This window comes from Callithrix jacchus, chromosome 17 (genome assembly GCF_049354715.1).
Source record: "Callithrix jacchus isolate 240 chromosome 17, calJac240_pri, whole genome shotgun sequence".
Lineage (NCBI taxonomy): Eukaryota > Metazoa > Chordata > Mammalia > Primates > Cebidae > Callithrix > Callithrix jacchus.
In genome coordinates, this window is record NC_133518.1 from 81,276,928 (window position 1) to 81,295,999 (window position 19,072).

The 19,072-nt window shown below is 43.9% G+C and overlaps 2 protein-coding genes and 1 pseudogene across 9 annotated transcripts in view; 2 read left to right on the plus strand and 1 right to left on the minus strand.

The window, feature by feature from the left end:
* Nucleotides 1-12,317, minus strand: part of RUBCN (rubicon autophagy regulator) — a 73,086-nt gene extending 60,769 nt beyond the window's left edge. For all 4 annotated transcript variants that reach the window (XM_078354854.1, XM_078354849.1, XM_078354850.1 and 1 more), the window contains exon 1: nt 11,728-12,317. The gene's annotated coding sequence lies outside the window, so the exon portion shown is untranslated. The remainder of the gene's footprint in view (nt 1-11,727) is intronic.
* On the plus strand, nt 7,360-8,612 carry LOC100410895 (tyrosine-protein phosphatase non-receptor type 2 pseudogene; annotated as a pseudogene).
* Nucleotides 12,101-19,072, plus strand: part of FYTTD1 (forty-two-three domain containing 1) — a 33,595-nt gene continuing 26,623 nt past the window's right edge. For 2 of the 5 annotated variants that reach the window (XM_002759776.6, XM_008984122.5), the window contains exons 1-2: nt 12,349-12,536; nt 18,433-18,564. In XM_002759776.6, the coding sequence (XP_002759822.4) occupies nt 12,434-12,536; nt 18,433-18,564 (235 nt within the window). In that variant the 5' untranslated portion in view covers nt 12,349-12,433. Of the gene's footprint in view, nt 12,795-12,832; nt 13,125-18,432; nt 18,565-19,072 lie in introns of those variants that run through there. The other 3 variants (XM_035278437.3, XM_035278438.3, XM_054247238.2) reach the window with 3 other exon arrangements.

The following is a 19,072-nucleotide window of genomic DNA, read 5'->3' on the forward strand; positions in this document are numbered from 1 at the left end:
TCCTGCGCTGCTTGCGGCGGAATGTATAGGTTTGCACACGGAGGGGGACGGTGGTCTCAGGAATCCGTACCGGGGCGGACCCTTATTCACCCCGGTCACATTACACCCTGGGGACAGAACTCAGTACGAGGTGTAGACTAGGAAATAACACTGATCTAATCCCAGTACGATTACCCCCCACTCAGCCCGCCCCGGGTTAATGTCTGCTGGTGGAGCATTGAAATGAAGAGCTCACAAACTCAAGAGCACAGGCTGCTGAGGGATCATAAAAGAGCAGGAGAGAAAGGCTTCTGGGGGTTCTCGGAAGATGGATGTCAACGCAGAGTTTTGAAGGCTGAGTACGGGTTAGCCAGGAGAAAGAAGAGAAGGTGGAGAGGGCAGCACGGCAGAAATAAGGAAGTTGGTTTGGGAACTGCAGGTGCTATGGGTAGGGAGTGAGGACCAGCATGGTGTGGGCAAACTGGATCATGAAATGCCATTTTAAAGAGTTTCGATTTTATCCAGAAAATAACCAGCAAATCAAGCATATGCAAATCAAGAAGTGATCTGATCGAATCTGATGAGCAAGCCGCTTTTGACAATGTAGAGGAGGTGGGGTGGATATAATGCTATATTGAGGTAAGGGTGGAAGGCTAGATAAAGGAGACTGGTCGCCCTTATGGGGGTAAGCAAGTCATGCTAAGGTGTGAAGCGAACCAGTTGAAAGAAACTTGTAGGCCTAGGGTTGCCAGATATTCTGGTTTCTCTTTTTTCTTTTTCAAAGATGGGTCTCTCTGTTGCCCAGGCCGGAGTGCAGTGGCACAGTCATAGCTCCCTGCAGCCTGGAACTCCTGGGCTCAAGCAGTCCTCCTTCCTCAGCCTCCTGAATAGCTAGGACTACAGGTGTGAGCCACCGTGTAGGGAACCAGCCCCCACACCCCATCCGTGGGTACCCTGAGTTCGGTGGCGACAGGGGAATGAGAGAAAGATTAAGAATGAAAGTGGGTCCAGGGGACCATCACTTGTAATGGAGACAGTGAAGTCCCCGAGCTTAGGTTCCCCACAGTATTTAGTGGTTACAGTCACTGAGCAGTCAGCAGATGGTGGGGTGAAGGTGAGGTGATGGTGGGGAGGGGGTGGTGCGATGGTGGGGCATTCTTTGGGGAACTGGAACTGGCGGGTCATTCTAAAGATTGGTAGCAGTGGCAGCTTTGTGAGTTTCTCTGAAAAGCAGAAGCATGTGGTTATTATCTATAGATTGCATTTAGGCGCAGCTGGAGGGAGTGAGTCTCACAAGGAGCCTACAAGTCTGGTTACTTTGTGATGCTACCAAAGGGATTTTAAGTCCTTGAGCATGTCATGCACTGTAACAGAGTCAGGGTCACGCTGCAGCTGGAACTTGAAGGCTTAGGGAAGTTTGCCTCCCCAGAGGCCTGACGCAGTTTGCCGCAGTATATCGTTCCCAGTACTTGAAACCATTTTATGTGGCACTCTGTAAGCCCTTCCTCCATTGCCGGTTCCCCCAGCACCACCACATCTAGCTATAACATTTTTATTTTTTAAAAGAAGCTGAGATCTGCATTTTTAAGCACAACTTCCAAATTTTTAAACGTTGGCAACAAATTTTTTAAACTTTCAACTTTGCACAGGCCAAACATAGCTTGTCTGTAGGCCGAAGGTGGCCCTTGAGTTGCTAGTTCGCAGACCTAGGCTTAAACTGCAGCAGCAGTTGAAGAGAACAAGGAGGTTCAGAGTAGAGCAATGTTAAGGCAATAGACTCAGCACCGCTCTGTAAAGGACTGGCAAGTGAGGGAGAAAGAGGATCAAGAATAACTCCAGTAAAAGCTAATGACTCTATTAAAATAATATATGGCGGCCAGGCACGGTGGCTCTCACCTGTAATCCCAGCACTTTGGGAGGCCGAGGTGGGCAGATCACTTGAGATTGGGAGCTCGAGGTCAGCCTGACCAACGTGGAGAAACCCCATCTCTACTAAAAATACAAAATTAGCCAGGCGTGGTGGCTATACCTGTAATCCCAGCTACTGGGGAGGCTGAGGCAGGAGAATCACTTAAACCCAGGAGGCGGAGGTTGCGGTGAGCCGAGATTGTGCCATTGCACTCCAGCCTGGGCAACAAGAGCAAAATTCTGTCTCAAAAATAAAAATAATAATAATAATAATATATGGCTTTTAGGTATTTTCAAACTTGAGAAAAGTTTTTGGCAATTGAAAGTGAAATGGAAGAGCCTCTTAAAGCAATTTATGATTTCATTTAGATAAAAATTCTTTTCAAACTTTCTCATTTTCCTACTAAACGATTATACTTTTTAAGAAAGGAGAGATATTACTCATTCGGATTTCACTACCTTCTGGATCTTTCTTCTTTTTTTGGAGACACAGTCTTGCTGTGTCACCCAGGCTAGGATGCAGTGGCGCTACCATAGCTCACTGCAGCCTCAACCTCCTGGGCTCAAGCATATCCTCCCACCTCGGCCTCCCAAATAGCTGGGACCATAGGCAGTGCCACCATGCCAAACTAGGTAGAGACAAGGTCTCACTCTGTTGCCCAAGCTGGTCTCAAACTCTTGAGATCAAGCAACGCTGCCTCAGTCACCCAAAGTATTAGGATTACAGATGTGAGGCATCATACCTGGCCTTACTTCTAGTTCTATAAATTTATGAACTTTATTTTTTGGCATACATTATAATCCCAAATTAACACTACGTGATCTTAACATATGCTTACATGAAAATCAATCAGCTCTATCAGGAAATCCTAGGGGCCAGAAGTGGTAGCTCACACCTGTAATCCCAGCACTAGGGGAGGCCCAGGCAGGCAGGTCACTTCAGGCCCGGAGTTGGAAACCAGCCTGGCCAACATAGTGAAACCCCATCTCTACTAAAAATACAAAAAAATTAGCTGGGCGTAGTGGCACACGCCTGTAATTCCAGCTACTTGGGTGGCTAAAGCATGAGAATCCTTTGAATCGGGGAGGTAGAGGTTGCAGTGAGCCAAGATTGCATCACTGCACTCCAGCCTGGGTGACAGAACAAGACTCTGTCTTGTCGGGGGTGAGGTGGGAGGAAATCCTAAAACTAAAATCGCAGCAAAAAGTCTGGAAAACAGGCTTTTTCTCATATGTCCAAGTTTGAGTTACATGTACTGGATGTTCTTTAAAGCCATTAATAAACATGGCAATCTGCACTAGCCATGTATTCAGCTGCCCTATCCCATTCCTCTACTTTCCCTCATCCCAGGTTGCCATAATCCCGAACCCCTTCTTTATGATTCCATTGCTTTCCTTGTTATATAATTACTTTGTGTCTAACTATATTCCTAAAATATACATATTCTTACATTTTATGCTTTATAAAAGGGGTATCAAGCTATATTTATTTTGGGGGGCTGTTTTGCTTAATCTTATATTGATAAGACTCATTCATGTTGTATGTCATTATATAGTTCATTGATTTCAACTCCTGTATATTAGTCCATTGTAAGAATGTACCAGTTTTTTCATGCTCTATCCTGTAGATAGGCATTAGGGTTTTGCTATTGTAAAGAGTACTGCTAAGAACATTCTTGTACATATCTGTCTGCTCTTATATATAAACAAGGATTTCTCACATACCTAGGAATGGAACTGCTAAGTCATAGAGTTATTATCTGTTATAGTTTTTGTTTTGAGCAGTGGGTTTGAGGTGCATAGTTTTAAAAATAATTGGTTATTGGCCAGATGCAGTGGCTCATGCCTATAATCTCAGTACTTTGGGAGGCTGAGGATGCGAGGTGGGAGGATCGCTTGTGGTCAGAAGTTTGAGACCAGCCTGGCCAACACAGAGAGACCCTGTTGCTACAAAAAATTTAAAAATTAGCTGGGCATGGTGGCACTTGCATATATTCCCAGCTACCTGGGAGGCCAGCGTGGCAGGACAGCTCACGCCCAGGAGTTTGAAGTTGTAGTGAGCTGTGCGTCATTGCGCTCCAGCTTGAGCAATAGAGTGAGACCCTGTCTCAAAAAAATAGAAAAAGGAAATGGACCATGCATGAAAAATAATGAGTATATCATGAACCAAGGATTATGATTAATCCAATTTTGTGCATCTGAGCTCCAAATACAAAAATCTACCAAATATGCCAAACTAGCATTAGGTTTAGGGTTCTACATTATCTCCAAAGGTAAGCACAATGCTTTACCCCTTTGCTTTTCAGAGTAGAATTTTTTTGTTTGTTTCTTTCTTTCTTTCCTTTTTTTTTGAGACAGTTTCAGTTTCTCGCTTTGTCTCCCAGGCTGGAGTGTGATCATAGTTCCCTGCAGCCTTGACCTCCCGGGGTCAGGTGATCCTCCTACCTCAGCCTCCTGAGTAGCTGGGACTACAGGCATGCACCACCATACCCAGCTAGTTTTTGTATTTTTAGTGGAGATGGAATTTTGCCTTGTTGCCCAGGCTGGTCTCAAACTCCTGAGCTTAAGTGATCTGCCCGCCTTGAACTCCCAAAGTGCTGGGATTACAGACATGAGCCACCATGACAGGCCTCACAGTAGAACTTTTGAATACAACATGAGTCCATGAATTTCTATGGGTAGATAGATAGGTAAATATGCAAATAATAAATAAATAGAAAAAGGAAGGAAGAAGGGGGGAAGGGAAACCTCATTTCACAGTTGAACATCAATGAATGAATGTGGAAGAATGACAGAGTTAAAAAATCACTGTTTTGCAACCATCATAGTCATAATTGATTCAGGCAAGAATCATGAATGAATGCTAAAGCCATTCATGAAATTTGCTCTGAAACAGGATATTTACACAGTCTCAAATCTCCCCACAGATTACTTATTCATTATAAATTGGGAAACAGGGGACCTTTCCAATGGAGAAAGCTGGTGACCATCACAAGTGATCAAAGTTAAGATCACCAATAATAAGCCCATATGATATTATGTGCCTCCTGATGTCAGACATGGGAGAAGACACAGCATAACTTGTGAACAACCGGAATCTAATCACAGGGTAACAACAAGACAAAACCAAATTGAGGGACAGTCTATGCAACAACTGCCTTCAAGCTTCAAAAATGCAAATATGATAAAAAGCTAAGAATGGCCGGGTGTGGTAGCTCACGCCTGTAATCCAAGCACTTTGGAGGCCAAGATGGGTGGATCACCTGAGGTTGGGAATTCAAGACCAGCCTGACCAACATGGTGAAACCCTGTCTTTAAAAAAATAAAAAGCTAAGAAAGCCTGAAGAATGTTTTCAGATTAAAGGAGACAAAAAAAAAGTCAGGACAAAGAAATGCAACATTTGAACCTGGACTGGATCCTAAATTGGGGGAAAAAATTGCTATAAAGAAATTTTATAATTGGCAAAATTTGAACATGGGTCATACATTGGATAACAGTACTGTGTGTTCACTTTTCTGAACTTGATAATTTTAGCATGGTTATGTTCAAGAATATCCTTATAAATTTATTATCTCTCCTCTATTTTTTTTTTTTTTTGAGACAGTCTCGCTGTGCCACTCAGGCTGAAGTGCAGTAGCATAATCTCAGCTCACTGCAACCTGTGCCTCCCCGGTTCAATCAATTCTCCTGCCTCGGACTCCAGAGTAGCTGGGACTACAGACATGTGCCACCACACCCAGCTAGTTTGTATTTTTAGTACAGATGAGATTCCATCACGTTGGCCAGGCTGGTCTTGAACTCCTGACCTCAAGTGACCTGCCCACTTCAGCCTCCCAAAGTGCTGGGATTACACATGTGAACCACTGCACATGGCCCTTAAAGGTAGATTCTAGAGTCATAATTTCTACAACTTCCACTCTAATTGTTTAACAACAACAAATAATATCTATCTCTATACAGAGAGAAAACAAATGTGGCCAACACTCATGATTGGTGAGTGTAGAGGATATATGGGATTCACTGCACGATTTCTGCAACTTTTCTCTAGATTTGCATGTTTAAAAAATATTCAAGGTTCTGGTTTCATGGAGACCTAAAAAAACAGTCAATGATCTTAGTATGGTTTTATTGTCTTATGACTGTATCTTGCTTTTATCAAGTTTAGAAAATTGAACACACAATACTATTATCCAATGTATGGCCCATGTTCAAGTTTTGCCAATTATATTAAAAAATTTCTTTATAGCAATTTTTTTCCCAATCTAGGATCCAGTCCAGGTTCAAATGTTGCTGATATAACAAAAATTTTAGGGTTTCACATGGAAAATTTTTTATCTTATAATGATTAATTTTAAACTATGTTTAAATAGTTGTTTTCCTTGTAGGTAGCATTTCTAAAAGTCTTTTAAGCCAATTTTGCCAAATGATCAATTCTCTGATTTTACCAAATTTATTGATTTACCAAAATTCTTTTTCTGTTAGCCATATATAAAGCTTATAGCAGTTCATCTAATGAGATGACTTTAAAAGCTTTTGAAGAACTTTGCCAACTTTTAATTACTTGGATTTTATTCTGTCTTTATAGCAACATTCCTATCCCCTCCAAGCATTTAGTAGTGGTTCATTTATTCAATTATATAGGAACAGGCTGAGCGTGGTGGCTCACGCCTGTAATCCCAGCACTTTGGGAGGCCAAGGCAGGTGGATCAGCTACAGGGGAGGCTGAGGCAGGAGAATCGCTTAAACCTGGGAGGCAGAGTTTGCAGTGAGATTGCATTACTGCACCCCAGCCTGGGTAACAGAGCGAGACTGTCTCAAAAAAAAAAAAAAAAAAAAAAAAAGGAAAGAAAAGTATGAGGTTGAGAAGGTTGCGAAATTTAGCAAATAAAAATAAAATATAAGACTCCCAGTTAAACCTGAATTTCAGTAAACAAATGTCAACCTTAAAAAATTAGATTCAGAAAATGGGACTGTATGGCTTATTACAGCACAAAGCTTGAGGACAGCCACCCAGAAACACAGACTCCAAAGGAATGGAGTCAGTGCTCCAAAGTGAGGAAGCTAAGATTTCACTAATTAGGCAGAAGCCGCTTAACAATTTGATTGGCAAGGAAGATTGCTCTAATATTCGGCGAGGAGGTGAGATGTTCTGAGGGAGTCTTATCTCTGGCCCTCCTCAGTCATCCCAGCTCACTTACAGGAAGAAGCAGATGTTGCAGCTGCATGCTGGAGTCAGGCCACATAGCTACATTCCTCTCAAGGCTCAGAATCATTTAAAGTTTCAGCAGCTTTAAGTTTCATTATTTTATTTTGCATAATGAAATGATGCTTTCTTGTAAATATATCCTAAAAATTACATGAAACTTACTATAGTAAAAAAAAAAATCGCTGTTTATCTGAAACCTGGGACATATTTATACTAAACAATTGTCCTGAAATTCAAATTTATTGGCCCTGCCTTTCATCTGGCAATCCTAGGTGTTGTTTTATCTGCGTTGCATGAAACTAAGTCTTGGAGACTCTCAGCCGGTGCGGGCTCTGCTCACGCCAGCTCGTCCCGGCTGCCATGCCCACCACCATCGAGCAGGAGTTTGAGAAGCTGGATGCTCATCGTCACTGGCAGCCGCTGTACTTGGAAACTCGAAATGAGTCCCATGACTGTCCTCAGAGTGGCCAAGTTTCCAGAAAACAGAAATCGAAACAGATACAGAGATGTAAGCCCATATAATCACAGTCATGTCAAACTGCAGAATGCTGAGAATGATTATATTAATGCCAGCTTAGTTGACATAGAAGAGGCACAAAGGAGTTACATCTTAACACAGGGTCCACTTCCTAACACATGCTGCCATTTCTGGCTTATGGTTTGGCAGCAAAAGACAAAGGAGTTGTCATGCTGAACCGCCCAGGGGAGAAAGAATCAAGTGGTGAAACCAGAACAATATCTCACTTTCATTATACTACCTGGCCAGATTTTGTAGTCCCTGAATCACCAGCTTCATTTCTCAATTTCTTGTTTAAAGTGAGACAATCTGGCTCCTTGAACCCTGACCACGGGCCTGCGGTGATCCACTGTAGTGCAGGCATTGGGCGCTCTGGCACCTTCTCTCTGGTAGACACTTGTCTTGTTTTGATGGAAAAAGGAGATGATATTAACATTAAACAAGTGTAATTGAACATGAGAAAATACTGAATGGGTCTTATTCAGACCCCAGGTCAACTGAGATTCTCATACATGGCTATAATAGCAGGAGCAAAATGTATAAAGGGAGATTCTAGTATACAGAAACAATGGAAAGAACTTTCTAAGGAAGACTCTTCTCCTGCTTTTGATCATTCACCAAACAAAATAACGACTGAAAAATACAATGGAAACAGAATAGGTCTAGAAGAAGAAAAACTGACAGGTGACCTATGTACAGGACTTTCCTCTAAAATGCAAGATACAATGGAGGAGAACAGTGAGAGTGCTCTACGGAGAGGACAGAAAGGCCACCACAGCTCAGAAGGTGCAGCAGATGAAACAGAGTCTAAATGAGGATGAACGAAAAAGAAAAAGGCCAAGATTGACAGACACCTCAAATTCATGACTTCAGAATATTCTGCAGCTAATTAATTTTGAACCCTTGATGTGCCAAGCAAGACCGGAAGCCCACTCCGGAAACTAAAGGGAGGCTTGCTGACCTTCTAGATTGCCTCACAGCTGTTTGTGTACAAAGTAAACTTTACGGCGGGGCGCGGTGGCTCAAGCCTGTAATCCCAGCACTTTGGGAGGCCGAGGTGGGTGGATCACGAGGTCAAGAGATCGAGACCATCCTGGTCAACATGGTGAAACCCTGTCTCTACTAAAAATACAAAAAATTAGCTGGACATGGTGGTGCGTGCCTGTAATCCCAGCTACTCGGGAGGCTGAGGCAGGAGAATTGCCTGAACCCAGGAGGCAGAGGTTGCGGTGAGCCGAGATTGCGCCATTGCACTCCACCCTGGGTAACTAGAGCAAAACTACGTCTCAAAAAAAAAAAAAAAAAAAAAAAAAAAAAAAAAAAACAAAGTAAACTTTACATCCACATCCACGGGATGAAGAGCACCCGCCAGCAGAAGACTTTGCAGAACCTTTAATTGGATGTGTTGTTTTTAATGCATGTATGAAATGTAGAAAGATGTACAAGAAATAAATTAGGGGAGATTACTTTGTATTGTACTGCCATTCCTACTGTATTTTTATCCTTTTTGGCAGCATTAAATATTTTTGTTAAAAAGAAAAAAAAACTAAGTCTTTTAAAACGGCAGCTGCTTGAATTCCTGTTTATTTTGACTTAGATGAAGCTGCTGAACTGCTGTACACCAGGCAAAGGCTGGATGCCCCATTTCAGGCGCAGGGCCTTATTTGCAGTAGGTGCTGAGATATTTTTTGCTCTTCAAGCTGTATGAAGATAGGGAGTGCATCCATCTTGCTCACTATTTTTTTTTTAATCTCCAGGGCCTATTACAATGACTGACACTCAATGAATATATGATTAAATGAGTAATTAAATGAATAGCTGCCTCTCATGCCCCAGAAAATTGCAGGGTTGACCTTTTAACCCTAGCCCTTGTAGTTGGCTGATGGACTTCGTGGACAGGCCCCAGTTCTGATTGTCTGGTCTTGGCTTTTCTTCATCTTCATTTTCACTGTGTGCATCTCAGGTTGCTATTTTGTTTTGTTTTGTGTATGAGGCATTACCCACAATGCCTCACTCTTGCTTTCTCGCCTTTCCCTCTGGAATCTGGGTGATTGCTCTTAGACCCCAAGATCTCAGCTCTTGGGGAAACCTGAATGTCTGAAACACAACAGCTAGGATTGTTTCACAAAAGACTGCAGCATGCCCTTTTGCACTACGGAGACTGGGGACAAGGCTTTGGTTTGGGGGAGAAGATCAGGTTGAAAGAGAATCTTTTTTTTATTTTGAGCTGGAGTTTTTGCTCTTGCTACCCAGGCTGGAGTGCAATGGCACGATCTCAGCTCACCGCAACCTCCGCCTCCTGGGTTCAGGCAATTCTCCTGCCTCAGCCTCCTGAGTAGCTGGGATTACAGGCACGCGCCACCATGCCCAGCTAATTTTTTGTATTTTCAGTAGAGACGGGGTTTCACCATGTTGACCAGGATGGTCTCGATCTCTTGACCTCGTGATCCACCCGCCTTGGCCTCCCAAAGTGCTGGGATTGCAGGTGTGAGCCACCGCACCCAGCTGAGAATCTTTTTTTTAAGATGGGGTCTCACTTTGTCACCCAGACTGGTCTTGAACGCCTGGGCTCAAGTGATCCATCTGCTTCAGCCTCCCAAAGTGCTGAGATTATAGGCGTGAGCCACTGCACTAGGCTGAGAATCTTTATTATATTAGTGGTAAGGAGGATTTTATACATTTGGGATTTTTATCTGTCCTATAAATACCTGAAGTACAAAATGCATCCAAACTCTAATTGCATTAGTTTTCTTCCATAAAATTAAGAACTTAACCTAAGGTTCCTCTCTGTAGTTTATTCCCACAAATGTGCAGAGATTGTATAAGTTATTTCTAGTGACAGAAGGGTAATGTGGAGAAAAATGACTTGTGCTTAGAGAATTTTAAAACTGCAAGGAATTTTAGGAATAACTTAGTGTAGTTTTCATAGTTACTATTATTACTCCTTTCTTGTTTTGAAGATGGGTATGAGGTCCAGAGAGTTTCCCAAAATCATACAGTGAATGATTAAAGTAAGTGAAAAAGGTACCACTCCATAAATCTCAGGTCTGGAGCCCACAGCCCAGTTCCTCTAGTTTTTAGCAGTCCAGACAGGTGTGAGGGCTTCAGGGTGAGAGAGCAGTAAAATCAAGCCCTTCATGCTAAGAACATACATGATATTCTCCCTGACATGCCAAATACTGTTCTTGGGTTTCTGAGTCCAAACTTTCCTCCACCATTAAGGTTTCTTGTGCCCCTTGATAGGTGTGTGGTTCACCCTTCCTACATGGTTATGTTTTTGTCATGAGAGAAACAAAAACAACAACTTGACCTTTGAGAATAAGAAGTTATTTAGAATATTCCCAGAAGCCTAATAAAAATCATACATTTCCCCAAGATAAGACTACCTAGGCTTACAAAACAGTCATGGTTCTTTGACTTCAGCTGGAAACATAACCTGTGTGAAGACTAGCTTTATCCACACTACGTATACAGGAAATGCTCACATTTACTTTTATTAAGGTGACTGCAAAACGGTCACTGTAATGTTTGCTTTAAATTCAGGTATGGAAAGGGAAGCTGGAACAGCTGGCTTTAATTTATAAGTGCCATCTGGATAAGAAATATTTTAAAGCATGGGATCCCCAAGCAAAAAATAGTAGTGTCTCACTGTTGAAGTTGGAAACCGCGTGACATTGTGACATTACTAAATTAAGCAGAGGCTACTGTGGTTTTGAGATATGTTAGGTCACCTCAAAGTTCTGGCTCGTTTCTATGCCGAAGAAATTTTTGCATTTTAGGAATTGGAGAGGAGAAAGGTGGCAGAGATTTCTAGGTGGACGGAATGCATCTGGTATTTTCTTTACATGTAAATATCTGAGGTAGTTTTAAGTTGTAACGAGGATGATAGAACCTAAAGGCTTCCAAACAAACGCAGTTACTTCAGGGATGGAGAATGTGTTAAGAAGAGAAGGAAATATCATATGTTGTGAACAGGAAAAAAGTTATCATGGAGGAATTTATCAAATATTAAGGGGTTTTCCTGTAGGGATGATTAAAAAGTAAACGAATCCTTCTATCCATTCCCAACGCAAATGGATTAGAGAAAAATGCGGCTCCATCAACAGAAGTACTTACCCCTCCCAAGGGAAGCTGAGGTCTTACGAGGGTAGTTAACACCGCGCCAAAAGTTTTGGGAGTGCCGACTGAGAGATGGTACCGAAACGGGAAACGTTAGCATTTAGTTTGGATGTTAAGGTGACGCAGGAACGGTCGCCGCAGCGTTTGCTCGGCGTTCAGATGCGGCAGCTCCGCGTGCGGTAGGTGGAGGAGCGTGGCAGGGAGAGGGGAGCTGGGATGCAGCTGCGATCTGCGCTCGCAGGGGTCTGTCCTGCCTCCCGAGGCTGCACTGCAGTGGGGTGTGCACGGCTCGTGTGTGCCCAAGTACAGGGGGCCTGCCTGCAGCAGGAGGGACTCGAAGGACACGGAGGGTTATGATGTCACTGAAGGCATACGATTCAGAAGCGCTCGGGGTCTCGCATCCCCCAATTTGGGCCGAAAGTCAAGCTGCTCCCCACGGCGGTCCTCGCTAGCGCCCAGCGCAGCGGCTGCAATGTCTCGTCCGGTCCTGCAAGGGCCGCTAGGAGCGAGTCAAGGCGCGGGGCCACTCTGCCCGGCCGCGAGTCTCAGTGGCACCGCCCCGCCCGCAGCCGCGGGTGGAGGCCGAGGACGAGGCCGGCGCGTGCGCGCTCCCGCGGTGCGGCTGGCTGCGTGCGCGAGTGGGAGGTGGCGGGCCTGCGACTCCGGCCTTCCCGCTCCCGCTCCCGGCGCGACGTCTCCGGCCATGAACCGGTTTGGTACACGGTTGGTGGGAGCCACGGCGACCTCTTCGCCGCCGCCGAAGGCCCGCAGCAATGAAAACCTCGACAAAATCGATATGTCTTTGGGTGAGGGGCCGAGTGGGACCGAGTTGGAGTGCGGGGAGGGCGCGGGTGGAACGCAGCGGCGCGGGCTGTGGGGGCAGGGGTGGTTGGCCGCAGTTGCTGGCGGAGTTTTCTCGCGGGTGGGCGGACCCGAGCGGAGAGCCGGGAGCGCAGGCTCGACGCCGGGTGCCGGGCTGGACGCGGGGGACTCGGGCGTCCTCTCGGCCGCGGCTGTCGGAGGAGGGGCTGTGGGGGCGGCGCCGGGGCGCCGAGGGCCCGAAGGTTCGAAGGGTCGCCGGGCGGGGGCGTCTCTTCTCCCTGGGGGGGCGCTACGGCTCGCGGGCGGCTGCTCTTTGTGAGGACTCTGCGGATTTCCCCGCGGCGCCTTCGCGGTGGGCGTTATCGGGGAGCCAGGGGAAGGGTCCGACCGAGCCGTTCTCTGTGAAGAAACATCTCCGAGAGCCCGGCCGAGGCTGCGGTCGGTTAAACCAGTGCTTCCAGCGCTTCCTCCGGCCGTTGGGCGTTGCAGGCCGGCGCTGGCCCTCGCTGCCCGGTGCCACTCTCGGGCCACCTCGGGCCGCGACACCGGAGCGTCTGTCCGCCCTCTCGGAGGTTGGGCTGAGCGCTGCCTGGAAGGGCGCGTTGTCCCGCTCCAGGCCTCAGAGTCAGCCACCTGGGGAAAAGCAGGAGTGTTTGAGGGAGAGGGTGCCGGGGCTTGCTGAGAAGCCAGGTGGGGCGTGGGGTTCTCAGCACACCCAGGAGGGGCGGCGAGGTTTCCTGCGGATGATGTAAAACTCGGGAGGTTGGGGATTCCATTACAATTCAGCCCTAGCGCCAGCGAGGCACCAGCGGCTGTGGCTAACTTGGCTGGGCTAAAAGTGAGTCCCTTTTGTCGGGATTCAAGTGACGGTGTTGGATGTAAGTCAGCTCTGCCAGCTCTGGCCAGCAGTTTTTGAATATTCGAAAAGTACCTGACTAGTGGGGGCAGAGGCGTACCCTTTCCCAGGACGGTCTTTAGGGTAGTAGCCGTCTTGGAAACCTACTTTCGGTTGTCATTTCTTCCCATTTGTCTTGTGCGTCTCTTGCTGTGGTTTATCTGGAACGTCTTTGGTTCCAGATAAGAAGATGAGAACTATTGGTTTCTAGGATTGCCACAGTCAGAATCCGATATGTGAACTAAGCAGATGATCAGAAGTAGTAAGTTTGGCCTCAGGTCTTGCCTCGCTACTGTAAGAAATGAGAAAGCCGGGGCTGGGCCCGGTGGCTCACGTCTGCAATCCCAGCCCTGTGAGAGGCGGAGGCTCGCAGGTGGCTTGAGCCCAGGAGTTCGAAAACAGCCCGGGCAACAAAGTGAAACCCAGTCCCTGCTAAAAATACCACAATTAGCCGGGCGTGGTGGCGCGTGCCTGTAATCCCAGCTAAGGCATTAGAATAGCCTGAACCCGCGGGCGGAAGTTACAGTGAGCTGAGATCGCACCACTGCACTCCAGTCTGGGCGACAGAGCGAGACCCTGTCTCAAAAAAAAAAAAAAGAGAGACCTTTTGAGGTAAGGCCAAGAAATGCTGTAATAATGATTATTTATTGAGTGCTTACTACCTACGAGGTCCTGTACTAAGCATTTTATATAGTAACTCAGGTTATCCTCATAATAACTCTGTGAGGATTGTACTTCTAGCGATCGAGAGCATGGAATCCAGAACCACACTGTCTCAGTTCAGGTCCTGGACTAAGCATTTTATTTATTCACATTTATTTATTTATTTATTAAGATGGAGTCTCGCTCTGTCGCCCAGGCTGGAATGCAGTGGTGCTATCTCGCCTCCGCCTCCTGGGTTGCAGTGATTCTCCTGTCTCAGACTCCTGAGTAGCTGGCATTATAGGAACGTACCACCATGCCTGGCTAATTTTTGTATTTTTAGTAGAGACAAGGTTTCACCATGTTGTCCAGGCTGGTCTCGAACTCCTGACCTCAGGTGGTCCGCCCACTTTAACCTCCTAAAGTGCTATGATTACAGACGTGAGCCACCTAATTCAGCCAGCATTTTATGTATTAATTCGCTTTATCTTCATAATACTGTGAGAGTTGTACTTCTAGTGATTGAAATCATGGAATCCAGAACCACACTCAGTTGAGATCCTGCCTCTGCCATTTTTAGCCGTGCGTTGGCAGATTCTTTCCCAGTTCCTCATCTGTAGAAAGGTGGTAGTAGTTAGTGTTTGCCCATAGCATTGCTGAAAACATTAAATGAGTCAAAAGGCATATGTGAACTGACTTAGAACAGGATCTGGTACACTGCACTATGTTTTATTTTTATACATACACTATATATGTATGTATATGTCTATATATATGCCTTTGTTATTATTTCCATTTTACAGAAATCTGAGGCATAGAGAAATTAAGTAACTTGCTCCAAGTCATACAAGGAGTTAAGCGGTGGTACCAGCATTTCAGTCTGGTTCTAGAGGCTCAAGCTATTTTGCACCTAGATTTCTTAAGTTTCTAGATTTTCTATTTGCTTTTTTGTTGTTGTTGTTCATGAATGAGAGCTTCTTATGTTGCTCAGGTTGGCCTTGAACTCATAGCCTCGCCTCCTCAAGTGCCAGGACAACTGGCCGGAGCCACCGCGGCTCCATTTGCTTTTTTGCATGTATTCTGTTTGATGATGAGTACGTTCAAGTGAAGAAAACTGAGGAGTTCTCTTTGAGGTAGAAATGAAGTGCTGTTGGAGAGCTAAAACGGAGCTTGATCTCTCTCCTCCAGGAACATACAGCAATCCCTCTAATGCCTTTCTTTTGGTGAGAATTTTACAGAAATGGAAAGAAATGATAATCCATCCTAGACAGTTATTATGCTTTGTGAATGTTTAATCTTAGACTCTGATATTTTTGGCTTTAAATCATGGCTTTGCCAGGTGTATATAAATTTCATATAGAGTACCAAGTTTACCAATAGCCTCATGGCTCAATTTCTTAATTTGGAAATGGGTGTTACGACAATACTTATTTCATAGGATTGTTGTGAATTAAATGAATACATGTCAGAACTGTTGTTACTAACACTGGTAATGCCTGTACTGTAGTACTTACTGCTATTCCCACTGCTATGCTACTGCTGCTATTCCTATCGCCATGTATATTCCCCTGGTGCTATGGAAGAAACTGAAAGTAGCTCATTGTAAGGATTTTTTTTTTAATTCAGATACCTATGTATCTACTCATTGGGCAGTAGAAAGCCATTTTCTTCTTTTAGATTGAAAGAATGCTCTTGGCCATTGTAGCTTATTTGACTTATTTGAGGATATAGATAGTAAAATGTTGAAATGTGAAATGTAATTTTATATTTAACATGCTTTGCTAATTCTAGTTTTTAGTTATATTTAGACTTTATAATAGTTGTATTTTAAAATTAACTTTGTTAGAATTGTACTTTGTGCCTCTTTTTTTTTGAAATAGAGTCTTGCTCTGTTGCCCAGGCTGTAGTGCAGTGGCACAATCTTGGCTCATGGCATCCTCCGCCGCCCAGGTTCAAGTGATTCCCCTGCCTCAGCCTCCTGAGTAGCTGCGACTATAGGCGCACACCACCACACCTGGCTAATTTTTAAATTTTATTTTAGTAGAGATAGGGTTTCACCATATTGGCCAGGATGAGCTTGATCTCCTGACCTCGTGATCTGCCCACTTTGGCCTCCCAAAGTGCTGGAATTATAGGCATGAGCCACTGTGCCCGGCCTGCCTCTTTTTGTAACGATCTCCAGACCAAATTCATTTTTTTGGTTTACTCTCAAGGCTTGAAGTTTTTAAACTTTTGATAAAGAGTAAGTAGCATTTTGTTAAAGGAAAGTGGTCTCTCATAAATAGTGTCTTCCTGAGAATTCCCTTTATGCTTGTTGAGATACGTGTTTATATCTGATGTTCATGAAACCTTTTAATTTTTTACAAAAGTTTTTGAGTACCTTTAATTTTGATGAACTCTTTTGTGGTTGGACATTAATTTCATGAAGACAGCTAAATATTTTGGGGAGATTTGTAGGATTTTGTGTACATACGTGTTTGAGTGTAATTAAGAGTCTTAAAGATTATAGATAGGTTAGGTAGAATAGTAATATATTACAAAAGATCTTACAGTTATATTTCCTTCTCTGACTTCTGGAAAGACTATACTGACAAAAAAAATTCGAGTTTAATTAGTTTCATAGAGTTTTATTAAGTTGTTGACTGTATGCAATTTCTTCGTATCCACTTATCAAATACTGGAATTATGACTGTGGAGAAAATGTTTGGATAGTTCTTTCTTCTTTTTTTTTTTGAGAGATAGTCTTGCTCTGTTGCCTAGGCTGGACTGCAGTGGCATCATTGTGGCTCACTGCAGCCTTGAGTGCTTGGGCTCAAGGAATTCTCTCACCTCAGCCTCTTGAGAAGGTGGGACCACAGGCATGCACCACTATGCCTGGCTAATTTTTAAAAATTATTTGTAGAGAGAAGGTTTTGCTATGTTGCCAGGTTGGTCTCGAACTCTTGGCAGAAGCAGTCTCCCATCTCACCTCTCAAAGTGCTGGGATTACAGACATGAGCCCCCCATGCCCAGCTGGATATTTCTTATATGAGTATTTTTGGCTTTTGGTAACCTCCTTTTACCACATATAAATGGGAATCTGGAATACATTTAGTTTTCTGATCTTCACCTTGTTCTAATACCATGTGGTATTAGAACAGTATGATGTTTGTGAATTACCTTGGGGCAGTTTGGAAGTATGTTTGGAAGTAATGAAGCATAGAAAGATCAGTATAAAAAGAAAAATAAGGTAACCTTGAAGTACTTTACTGGAGGTGAGCCATTAGTATTGTTTTGTACTATACCTTTATTATGGCACTTGTTTAATTTTGTATTTGCAATTTGCATGTCTGTTTCCATCAGTACTTCTAAAATATTTAGAAAAGGGACCGTATTTTACTTTTATTTCAGTTACAGCACAACCCGAGACGTACATTCATTGCATGTAGTATATGCTCAATAACTGATTTTTTGCTGAATATCCAAATTTAGTCTTTTAGTTGAATGGTTTAATTTTTGACTACCTATAGTTATATTGGAAGATGGGCTTTTTTTTTGTTTTTTTTTTTTGAGACAAATTCTCCCTCTGTCACCTCACCTGTCGCGTAGGCTGGAGTGTAGTGGTACAATCTCGGCTTACTGTAACTTACACCTCCCAAGTTCAAACAATTCTCCTGCCTCAGCCTCACAAGTAGTTGGGACTGCAGGCATGCACCACAATATCCGACTAATTTTTTTTTCTTTTTTGTATTTTTAGTAGAGAGAGGGTTTCACCATGTTGGTCAGGCTGATCTCGAACTCCTGACTTCAAATGATCCACCCACCTCAGCCTCCCAAAGTGCTGGGATTATAGGTGAGAGCCACCATGCCCAGCCAGAAGGTGTTCATCTTTAAATGATAGAGGCTTCTGTGATTTTGGAAAGTAAATAGGAATAATTTTTGTAAACAGGCTTTTGCTTATTTAGATTCATCAGGTAAAGAAGTACTATGGCTAATAGCACTCTTCATTAATTGGTAGATCTGCTTTGGGCTATTGTGAAATGACTGATTCTTGTTATTATCCTCTTGTGGAATGGCTTTCAAAGTAGAAAAGAAGTTAGGAACATAGAAAATCCATCAGCTAGAAAGTGAGACTAGACCGGGCGTGGTGGCTCACGCCTGTAATCCAAGCAGTTTGGAGGCCAAGGCGAGCAGATCACCTGAGGTCAGGAGTTCAAGACCAGCCTGACCAACATGGTGAAACCCAGTCTTTATTTAAAAAAAAAAAAAGAAAGAAAGAAAGCGAGACTAAGTTAAAATGAAAATGAAAGAAAGAAAGAAAGACTAAGTTAAAATGAAAATAATTGGCATTTCCTCTATCATAGATGATATCATCAAATTGAATCGAAAGGAAGGAAAGAAGCAGAATTTTCCAAGACTAAATAGAAGACTCCTTCAGCAAAGTGGTGCCCGGCAATTCAGGATGAGAGTACGATGGGGAATCCAACAGAATTCTGGTATGTTTTGAAAGTAAGCTTTAATGAAAAGCTGTTATTTCTGTGTTCATAGTGTAGTTTTTAGCATATGCTTAACACATGGAGGAAATGCGTCAATACTCTTGGTGTTTTATATTTCCTCTGTGCCTAGGTTTTTGCTTAGATCTAAAACCTGGTAGAAATTTAAGTAGCCTTTAAGTAATATCACTGTTTCTTAAATATTTTGAGTCATTTTAAAGTAACTTTATGCTGGGCGCGGTGGCTCACGCCTGTAATCCCAGTACTTTGGGAGGCCAAGGCAGGTGGATCACGAGGTCAAGAGATCGAGACCATCCTGATCAACATGGTGAAACCCCGTCTCTACTAAAAATACAAAAATTAGCTGGGCATGGTGGCACATGCCTGTAATCCCAGCTACTCAGGAGGCTGAGGCAGGAGAATTGCCTGAACCCAGAAGGCAGAGGTTGCAGTGAGCCGAGATTGTGCCATTGCACTCCAGTTTGGGTAAGAACAGCGAAACTCCGTCTCA